This window comes from Arachis duranensis, chromosome 1 (assembly GCF_000817695.3).
Source record: "Arachis duranensis cultivar V14167 chromosome 1, aradu.V14167.gnm2.J7QH, whole genome shotgun sequence".
Lineage (NCBI taxonomy): Eukaryota > Viridiplantae > Streptophyta > Magnoliopsida > Fabales > Fabaceae > Arachis > Arachis duranensis.
This window is the reverse complement of record NC_029772.3, coordinates 6,830,285-6,841,208: the sequence shown is the minus strand read 5'-3', so window position 1 is coordinate 6,841,208 and position 10,924 is coordinate 6,830,285. Positions and strand designations below refer to the sequence as shown.

The window sequence follows — 10,924 nt, the reverse complement described above, 5'->3', positions numbered from 1 at the left end:
GACACGAGATATAGATAAGATATAAGAATTAAAATACTACTTTTTTTTGTTAGTTTAAACTTTTAAGATAAATGATTTAATTTAAAAACGATTTCAATAGTAATTTTGAAAATAAAAAAATTATAATGCAATAAATTATTATTTTTTAATTATATATATTACATTTAATAATATAGTCTATTATTCCGATAGTATCTACAATAAAAGATAATATATAATAGATAATAATACACTTTTGTGAAGATAATAAGATATATAATAGCCATTATATTATTTTTATCCAATTCGAAGCTTCTGCTAATATTGATTTAAAAAAATAAATTAAAAAATAAAATTTAAATTGGTTATTGATAAATTTTGCGTTATAGATCAGATTAGACTCAAAGATAATAAAATTAACAAATTAGTAACTTTTAAAACATTATACATATATATTAATTTTTTAATAAAATAAAAAAAATAGTTGGATACTAACTGGTCATGTACAAGTAATGCAATTTAGTTTCATAGATTATATATTTGATGGAGTCTATGATGTCTATATTATAGTGGTTATGGTAATTTAAAAAATATTGTTAAAATTAAAGTAACGCTAATTTTACTATTCAATAATGTTTTTTAATTTTAAAAGTAAAAAATGGTGTAATTTTAATTTTAATAATATATTTATATAATCGTCGTGGCCACCACAACTATAAATACTAGAGACTTTATACACACATACAAACACATATATTTCTAATATAAAGATGTTTCGGTAACTATGATAATTATATAAGTGTTATTGATTATTTTCTATATTTTGATAATATTTTTATTTTTTAATTTAAAAAATATTATTAAATAATAAAAAATATTATTTTATTTTTAACAAAAAATTTTAAAATACTATAATGACTGTGAAATAGTCATACCAGAATGATATTGGAGATGCAACGTAACTAATGAGTATCAAGAAGCTGCCAATTGCATATGACCAAATTCCACCTTGGTTAAAGGAGCCATTGAGTTAATTTCCCATTTAAAATTAGTTTTGTTTGTATGATATTTTGACCATTTGCAAAATAATGGTGTATGCCAAAATTACGGGTGGCAAAATGTGTTGATGATGTTGTAAAACAATCATGTGGCAAAATATATATTTTTAAAAACCAGATCAACAAAATTAAATACGAAACTAACTCTTAACACCTTTATCTCCGTCCATATTATGACAAAGAGATATAGCGCTACTAAAAAAAATATATATTTTTAGTGGCATTTAATTTGCTTTTAGAAATAATTAAAAAAATCATAAATATATTTATTGACAATTAAATATTAGTCCTCTTATATTTGTTATTGAAAAATTTTGATGGCAATTACATAATTGAGGTAAAAATAACTTTTTTTTAATAGACACAAAAAATATATCATCGTTATTATAACATATAGTAATAATGACAAATATATAATTGGTACAAAAGTATAACTTAATTAAGATACATAATGATTAATATATTATTATCACTAAAATTTTGTTATTAAAAATAATTTTTATTGTAGTATAAATCTCTATAGAATCTAACAAATATTATATTTCAATTTAAAAAAAAATAAAATTTACAATTTATTAATTTAAATAAAAACTATGAAAGTAAAAAACAACATAAAAATCTATTTTTAATTTGTCAATCAAGTTATTTTAAATAGATGAAAGTTTTCATGTAGTATATATGGAATAATTAGATTTTAACTTTAGATTTTTTATATATAAAATTAAGGATAATACTGTGATTTAAATTTGATAGAGATTTATTGAATCCCCATTCTTATAGTGAGTTTCTATTTTAATCTATATATATTGCTGATAATTTCTACAGAAAAAAATATTAGGAAATCAATTTTTTTTATTAATATTTTGGATTGACATCTTAATTTTATACTACTAAAAATATTGACTAAAAATAATAAATTTTATTAGTTATGTAATATTATTTTTTCTACGAATATCTAATATAGATTTGGTTGGATTTTTCTTCCAGCCCCTAATAATATCAATTCTAGTATTATTCGACTAAATTGTTTATTCAATTAATTTTTTGTATTTTTTTAATCTAAATTATATTTAGCACTCAATAATAATAATTTTAAACTATATAAATAATGTCGCTGGCATGTTGTATGCGTGTGTGTGTGTGTTTTTTTACGTGGAAATAACATAGTTATTCGTAAAATTAAATCATTTTCATTAATAAAATTAACAATTAATCATTTTTGCTTCTATGACAAAGATGAATATATTTTGCCCACAACATAGATTATGCTGTTGATGTGACATCTCTAGCTACCTAATTACTTCTTTCCATTAACATATACATGGTCCTATCATATAGGTTGATTATATGAAGCAATAAACATTGTCATTATGCTATATATATAGAATTTCCTCCCAAACATTATCATCTTCACCTAACAATCACTCACTATGTCCAAACATGTAAGTAATTAGGTGAATTATATGCATATAAATAGACATGAATTGAAGTAGCATGATCACCACATAAACAATAATATTAGCCATATTCACATTTCAAAATCTCACTAATAAGAACACTACTTTTCCAATGGCACATCAAATTAATATTTCATCCTTCAAAATTGAAAACAAAGATGTTGAATATGTGAAACCATCGAAACCTACTCCTTCCACTACACTTTCTCTATCCACAATTGATAATAGGCCTGAATTCCTTCCCCTAAGTCAAGTCATTCGTGTATACCAATCACAAAACAACAACCCCACAAAGAAAAATTATTATTCCAAAAATGACCCTGCCATTGTGATAAAAGAAGCACTATCAAAGGCTTTGGTTTATTACTACCCTCTTGCTGGCAAGCTAGTGAAGCATCATAGCAACAATGGGAAGGTAACAATCAATTGCAATGAAGATGGTGTTCCATTTGTAGAAGCAATTGCAAATTGTGACCTTTCTTCACTCAATTATCTTGATTTGAGTGACATTGGAATTGCCAAAAATTTTGTGTATGATCCACCTTTGCATCAAGATGAAAATGGTAACCAACTAATATACCCTATGATGGTGAAGGTGACTAAATTTCAATGTGGAGGGTTCACATTAGGGTTAGGGGAACCACACACCATTGCTGATGGGGCTGGTTCCATCAAGATCTTTCAAGCCATAGCCGAATTCGCGACCGGAAAAAGCGAGCCTTCGGTGAAGCCTGTGTGGGAAAGGGAGAGGCTAAATGGGTCAATAACCAAAACTCCATTGCTAAGTCCCATGGATGGAGCTTCGGCCGCCGGTTCGCCATATCTACCTTCCAAAACCCTAGTTCATGAATGTTTTAAGGTGGATGGTGAGAGCATAAAGAGACTCAAATTGAATTTGGCAAAGGAAATTGTTGATAACAATGTTCCAGTTGCAAATGAAGAATTAAGCTTTACAAATTTTGAGTCCCTTGCTGCTTATGTTTGGAGGGCAAGAACTAGGGCATTGAAATTGAACTATGATGGTAAAACTATGCTGAAATTTGCGGTAGGTATAAGAAGGCACATAGATCCTCCTTTGCCTGAAGGGTATTATGGTAATACTATTGTGGATGCAGATGTTGTGCTGCCGGTCAAAGAAGTCAACGAAAGACCACTCTCACAGGTGGTGAAGGTTATTAGAGAGTTGAAGAAGGTTGCTTTCACAAAAGAATTCATTAAGAAGTCAATTGATACATTGGAGACAAGAGTTGAGGAGTTTGATTTTGATGGGAATGGTTCATGCATGGCTTTGGCTGAGTGGAAGCATTTGGGATTCTTGAGAAACATGGATTTTGGGTGGAAGGAGCCTGTGAATGTGATACCTGCCCCATGTAACATGTTTGGGGGAGTGAGTATTTGCATCTTCTTTCCTCCTTGTGACATGGATACTTCAATGAGTGGAGGTGTTAAGATCTATGTCTCACTCCCCATTGATGTCATGCCCAAGTTTAGAGAGGAGATGAAAGCACTTACAATTACTATTAGTTAAGGCGCTTATTCACGTACTGATATTTTTATTATCTGAAGATAATAATTAAAAATTATTAAATGATTTAATATGTTTGATTAAATTATCATTTAATAATTTATAATTATTATTTTTATATAAAAATAAATCGTAGAAACTCAGGTACAGTTGACTTCACGTGAAGTTGATAACTGAGAGCGAATAGATGACTTAATTGATTTGACTAAATTTTCATCTAACAGCTCTTAACTATCCACTTCACGTGAAGTCGATTGCACCTGAATTTCCACCAAAATAAATATACGTAAATTTTTACCATTAGTTAAAATGTAGGTAAATCATGATTAAATAAGTTACACATGTGTTTTTTGTTAGGGTTTATATATAGTTGAATTTTGTTATTGAATAAAAATAGGGATATGATTTTCATGGGTTTTATTAATTTTCGGTTAGTGCTAAATGATCTAATCCATGAATCTTTTTCATATTTTTAACTCCCGTTGTTTCAAGCTTACCGTGTAAGTCTTCTAGTTTATTAATGATGATTTGATGCCTAATAAAATAAGATTTCAAGACTTATTTTAATATTTATTTGTTGTTTCCACGACCTTTTTCCAGGTTGACGAATCATTTATTTTATTTGGTGTATTTTAATTAATTATTTCATCTTTCTTTTTTTTTTCTTTATAACTTTCTGTGGTTAATTGATCCATGTATATATTTGGCTCTGGCTTGTTTCTGCTTCTCTCTACAGATGGTTTAGAATCGCTACAACACGTGTTATACGAAAAATAGCAGCGGTTTATTTTTAAAAAATTGTAATAATTTTAATTTGTCGCAAACTAAATTATCAGCGATAAATAACAACAGCTGGAATAACTGTCACTATATTAGTATATTGCGTCAATTTATTATGCAGTGATTTTCAAACCGACGCAATATACAAATCCATGAATATGTCACTTTTGAGATGATCATGAGGCTATTTGAAAATATGCAACTTTTAAATATATTTTTCATTGTTTATAACTGTTGCTAGATTCGATTCAAAATTGCCACAAAAATATTATATTTTGAAGCACAAACCACCAATGTTTTTGTTAAATATTTTAGGTATTTTTTCGTTATTTTTTGGAGTTTATTTTTTAATATTAAAAATTTTATTATTTTTTTCTCTAAGAATCTTAATTGATAACAAAAATTTAAAAAAATATAAATACAAAATAACTTAATATATTTATATTTTTAAATATCGATAAAGTATATGTCTAATTATTGTAACGATGTTCGGCTCTCCACTTTATCGTTGAATTAGATATCGTAGAACACTCTCTATTGTCTGTCTCTTATCTTTTTTGCTGCCATTTCATCCTTCACAATCTTTCTTTTCAATTTTTTGGCCACCACCTATGCCTGTAGTTCAAGTAGCACTTTTTGAGTTTTCTTTGTTTGAGCTCCATCTCTTAGTTGTTGTGAATTTGGACTAAAGAATTAACTCGGAATCGGTTTAAAATCCATGTCACGCATTCTATTCGAATACTCTTTTTTGAGAGTTTGAACAACCAAATTTTGAGATAACACTCTAGAGATTCATTACTTGCTCAATTTCTATAATTTTTTTCTACAAATATTTTGGGTCGAAGTTTCAGGTTAAGTTAGGTTAAAAAGATAGTTTGATAATTTTTTAGTGTTTGTATAATTTTATCAATCAAAACTTATCTTTTATATGTATAATATCTTTTACATGTATAATATAAGTTTTTGTTGAATTAGAAGTGATTTTGGGTATATATGATGACAAATATTTATTGAATTAAAAGTTTAAATGTGGTTTAATAAGTGTATTAGTGCAAGCCCAATATTTTATTTCTCAGCCCCACTCATGTTGCTTCAGCAAACTTCCATAATACACAAATCAAAGCTTCAGCCCAACTCATCGTGTTTTTGGGTTTGATTGAGAAGTCCCTTCTTCTGTGGTGATGAATTACAACATTTTCTTTCTTTATAAATGGGATTCTAACTATCTTTGACAAAAAACCACAGAACACCCGTCCACCATCACTCAAATAAACCACAGAACCAATAATAGCAAATGTCAAGCTCATCGTTCAAGGCTGCATCTCCTTCATGGCCAAAAAAAGGCCCCATCTCCTTCTTCAACTCAATCAACTAAGGCCCTGGGCCCATATTCACAGGCCTACAAAGTATGTGGAAACTCGTCGTCTAAAGTGTTTAAGGTTTACCAATATCGACCAAAAAAAAAAAAAGGTTTACCAATGAGTCTTAACGCATATCTTTCCTTTTCCACTTCAAATAATTAGGGTTCAAATTTTAGAGAGTGCAAATAAAGAGAAAATTTGATAAATATGTAAGAAATGTATGAATGTATTGTGTATCTAAAATTGAGAATTATCTAATTTATTGGGATACTTAAAATTAGGAGTTGTCCAATCTATAAAACAAAAAAATGTTTAAGGTTTAGTATTGTACTATTTTCCTTAACGTAGAATAATGTTGGGGTTTAACATTTTTAATGAAAACAATTAGAGAATTAATTAGTATGGACTTAAATATAAAATAAATAGAAAACAATTAGAGAATTAATTAGTATGGACTTAATTAGTATGGTTTAATTAATTAAAATTTTAAACTATGTAGTTTTAACACTTTCAATTTGTTCGGCTAACCATTTTAACAAATAGTCTCTTATGTAGACTTTATGCTATGTCCTCCCATAAATTTAAATATCACTGTAAAAAATATAACATTCATGTGCTTTCTCCTATCGGATTAAGGGTGTTTTGGTAAATTGAATTCGTGGTATGCTAAGCATTCGCAGTTGGTAACTACCAATGATGTATTTCATTGTTAAAATGGCACTCCTCAAAAAAAAATAAATAAATAAATAAATGAGGCGGTTATTTTGCACGGAAAATGAGAAGGTAAAGTATTTGTAAGGTGTAAGACTGGGACTTGGGACGAGTAAAGAAGGTAAAGGCACTCATGCGACGGTTCTAATCTATTTTTCTGAGTGCTGACACTTGCTTGCTTTCTCTATGAAGGTGAAGATTATAATCCTCAGTCCTTAGCAAATTCTCTTGTTAGTTTGCTTGAGAGATTAATAATGGCCTATGTTCCTCCGCACATGAGGCACTCCAAGGACAACCAAAGACCCTCACCTTCACCCGAGTTGCCTCCTCGCCGGAGACAATTCAGCCAGAGCCCTAGATTGAACTTGTCAAGCATCTATTCAAAGGATGCTGTTTCCAATTGGTTCGTGGTTTCTTCACATGATCATGATCGTGATCATAATCAGCTTCACCCTTCTTTACAACTTCGTCCCGTTTCTTTGGAATCTTCTGACTGCAACTTGAAACAAAAGCCACATATTTTAGTTGAGAGCACCCATGATCAATCTCAAGGTTACACTACACGCTCTTCATTATCATCTGAGAATTGTGTTTTAGACTAATAAATACTCATGTACATCACAGGGACACATGCAACAAGAAACCCCTGGGAAATTGTGGCAGCTAAAGCCATTGACTACTTGCTTTCTTCTTTCGAAAACGTGAGGACTGAATTGAAGTCCCAAAACCCCCAATCTGAACAAATTAAGCCTTTACTGGTTGCAAGATTTGGCAAGATTCTCTTCCACGGGTAAGCAATAGATGAAGTTCACATAAGCTAACAGTAGTTTTATTTATATCTTGATATGAGTGGTAAATGTTACAATATTTGTCAGTACTTTTGCACAAGAAGAAAGACCCACAATGCGACAGCTTCGTAGATCGTTTTACACAAGTGTTCCTGCCTCCTATATGGAGAAAATGACTACTTCGTTGCCACTTGAACTTGGACTTGAACCTGATCATACAGAAAAAGAGTTGTATCTTGTGAAGGTATATATATATGCCCTATATAGAGGAGTGCTATGCGGCCAGCAAGTTTTGTGATTTGTAGTTATCAATTAGTCAAATTAGCCATCATTAGTGTTTTTAATGGTGCGAGATTACATCTAACAGTATAGGATTACTCACTTTTCTTTTGCTGGTTAAGTGCTGACAAGATTTTAATAAAAGTGCTGGTCCCCTAGTCTTTCTCTTTCTGAGTTTCTGCTCAAGCTGTGATCATATTTCCTATTCACTTGCCAATTTCTTGCTTATATTATCTAGCTGTCCGATGCCAACCGACCAGAATCAACTATTTCTTGCAAGTGTAGCATAATAAAGGAGCAGAACAAGCTTAAGCTCTACAAGGTAAAAAGTCATGATTTGATTAGTTGATTAGAAAATGTTAGCAAAACATGTTACACTTGCTTTTTTTCATTTCCATCTTTCAGTATATTTGATCCCTTTTTCATCCTCATGTTGGAAATTAAATATCACTTGTAATTGTAGGTTGAACTAAATTATGTTCGCCACATGGTCACAGATGTATCCTGTCCTGCTAAGAACCTTGATCTCAGACTAATGCTATGCACCAAAAGGATTATAGCAGCTCCAAAAGTAAGTGTCGTTTTTATTCACTTGTAAAGATTACATCGTGCCAATGTTTTCGGGTAGAGAATTCGGTTATATAGTTTTCACGATCCTTCTGTTTCCTTTATTTTTATTACATGTCAAATTGAATTGCTAAAGCATAGTTTTTATCCATTTCTCAAATAGAAAAAAGGAACATAGACAATGCAATTGAACTTACTGTATGTGCTCCTATCGCAGGATGATGAAATTCAATGCATTCAAAAGTTGATTGATTCTGCAGTTCTAGATGAAAATGTGAAAGGTGGTTTGAGATGGCCCCTAGGGAAAGCATCTTCTGGAGACAGGTTTTCTGTTATTGGGGTCTGGCACACTATAACTAAAGCTTATGTAGGTCCTTCCTTGAGGCTGAAGGCGAGACATGCTGATCGATTCGATTTTCTGACATCAACTGGTGAATCTGCATCTGAAGTTTCCCTGAAACTGAAAGGAATTGTCTCTGCATTACAGGTATTATTAATATTTGTGGCAAAATGGGGAGAAAAGACTAGTGATTTGTATTTGCAGAATTTGTTAGGTTATAAAGTTTAGAGTATAGTTTAATATTTTTTAACATGTTGTTGTACTTGGCTCTTATTTCAACTGTAGAATTCACAAAGGAGCCTCATGAACAATCACTGAATGATTAGTGACATTACTAATATTTACTTTGTGCCTGAGTGAAAGATACATGTGAATCCTTCATTTGATTTACAATTCTATACATCTCTGTTTCCAACAGGTGCAAAAGGTTGATACAGCATTGATTTCAAAGATGCTTGAAGATACCATAAAACTGTTATGGGATAAGTTTTTAAACTGTGATGACTTTCTAGGATGATGCCTTGTTTCAAACTTCCATCTCCATCCCTACTTAAACCTTTGATTTTGGTCATAGCTACTAATACTTGCATGATGATCTGTTTCTTGGTGATAGAATCATTATTATGCATAATTTTCCTTCTTCAGTGTTCAGTTTTGAGAAGTGATGGGTTGGGTTAATGTATGCACTTGGTATCTAAATTATGTTTTATTGCACATTATCATTCTCTTCTTCACTGCAATTCATTTTTCTATTAGCATAATGTGTTGTCAGCTAAGCCTATAAAAGAATGAGGGCCAAACAAATCCTTAACTCAAGTTCTATAAAAATGGGGATACTTATAAATGACAATTAAGTTTAAATCTTAATAAATTATATATTATAAACAATGTGTGGTTTCTTTGCATATTACTGATTAGAGATGAAACCTAAATTCAAATTTAATAAGAAACATAAATATTTAGTTAGTTTTGATACCTAAAAAGTTTTACACCGACATTCAATCAAATTTATGAGTTTAAATAATTTTAGATTATGCGTTTAAAAAGTAGTCAATTGTAGAGTTAAATTCGTGTTTATAAGCATCAAAATGCGGCAAAGTTCTAGGTAAAATGTTTTAATTTTGGTGAATTCTACCCTACCCTCTCTAAAATAATATGTAAGTTATCATTTATGATGTGTTACACTCTAATTGGTCATTATCTTAACCATAGTTGGATTATTTTGTAATTACTATTTGAGATGAGTAATAGTATAATTTCTTAAAATATCAAAAACTCCATTCCCATTGAAGCACCTTTCCAACTCCTCCATTCTTTCTTCATCACGTAGCTTCGAATCTTTCCATGCATGTCGTCGACGTTTGTGACAAGAAGTGACCGTCGTCATCTACTGCTCTATCACGCAAGTCTACGGCTCTATCACGCAATTTCTCTTTCTTCATCATCTTTAACGAGGTCGTTGAATTTTTTTTGGTCCTTCCCAACATAGTCAGCGCTGACGTCTGGTTCTCTCACTCAATCTCTCTTTCTGTGTAGGATGGTATTAAATTTTGTGATTAAAAAATATATCTTTATTTAATTACATGATGGAACATATATTTATATGTAAAATATAATATAATAAAATAAATCTAATCAGAGTACTTAAAAATAAAATTAAAACCAGGAATATACAAATATAATAATAAAATTTGTACTCAGATCTAAACAAGTAAACATATCTTTTATCATACATAAATTATTTAAAAAAATAAATAAATTATTAAAATTAATAACACAAGTTTAAAATGATAAAATTCGACTTTCTTACAAATATTTTTTATACTATTTTTATTCTTTTAATTTTAATTTATTAGTACTTTATTATTTAATTAATGATTAAATAAATTATTTTTATGAGAAATTATTTTTTGTATTATCTTAAAGAAAAGACTAATATAATAGCTTAAAAAATAATGTGAAAATAATATTTTAAATAAAAATATTTAATAAAATTTCTAAATACAAAAATAAATTGTATAGATATTTAAGAGATAAATTTAACATGGAAAAATATAGGTAGACAATGAGAATACTAGA

At 29.6% G+C, this 10,924-nt stretch overlaps 2 protein-coding genes across 2 annotated transcripts; both read left to right on the top strand.

The window, feature by feature from the left end:
* Positions 1–2,553: 2,553 nt before the first annotated feature.
* LOC107474685 (spermidine coumaroyl-CoA acyltransferase-like) lies at positions 2,554–4,030 on the top strand. Its single transcript, XM_016094326.3, has one exon. It carries the CDS (start codon positions 2,607–2,609, stop codon positions 4,020–4,022), a length of 1,416 nt encoding a protein of 471 aa, XP_015949812.1. The 5' UTR covers positions 2,554–2,606; the 3' UTR covers positions 4,023–4,030.
* A 2,907-nt stretch (positions 4,031–6,937) lies between these two features.
* LOC107473719 (uncharacterized) lies at positions 6,938–9,565 on the top strand. Its single transcript, XM_052257153.1, has 8 exons — positions 6,938–6,992; positions 7,064–7,423; positions 7,496–7,661; positions 7,747–7,903; positions 8,177–8,260; positions 8,402–8,509; positions 8,723–8,992; positions 9,264–9,565. Exons 2-8 carry the CDS (start codon positions 7,126–7,128, stop codon positions 9,360–9,362), a joined length of 1,182 nt encoding a protein of 393 aa, XP_052113113.1. The 5' UTR covers positions 6,938–6,992; positions 7,064–7,125; the 3' UTR covers positions 9,363–9,565.
* Positions 9,566–10,924: the final 1,359 nt, after the last annotated feature.

What these genes read in the sequence shown, in the direction of transcription:
- LOC107474685 (XM_016094326.3), top strand. Translation starts at nt 2,607, where the DNA reads ATGGCACATCAAATTAATATTTCATCCTTCAAAATTGAAAACAAAGAT.
- LOC107473719 (XM_052257153.1), top strand. Translation starts at nt 7,126, where the DNA reads ATGGCCTATGTTCCTCCGCACATGAGGCACTCCAAGGACAACCAAAGA. An exon ending in GGCAAGATTCTCTTCCACGG is followed by an intron (nt 7,662 to 7,746) that starts GTAAGCAATAGA and finishes AATATTTGTCAG; the next exon opens with TACTTTTGCACAAGAAGAAA. An exon ending in ACAAGCTTAAGCTCTACAAG is followed by an intron (nt 8,261 to 8,401) that starts GTAAAAAGTCAT and finishes TTGTAATTGTAG; the next exon opens with GTTGAACTAAATTATGTTCG.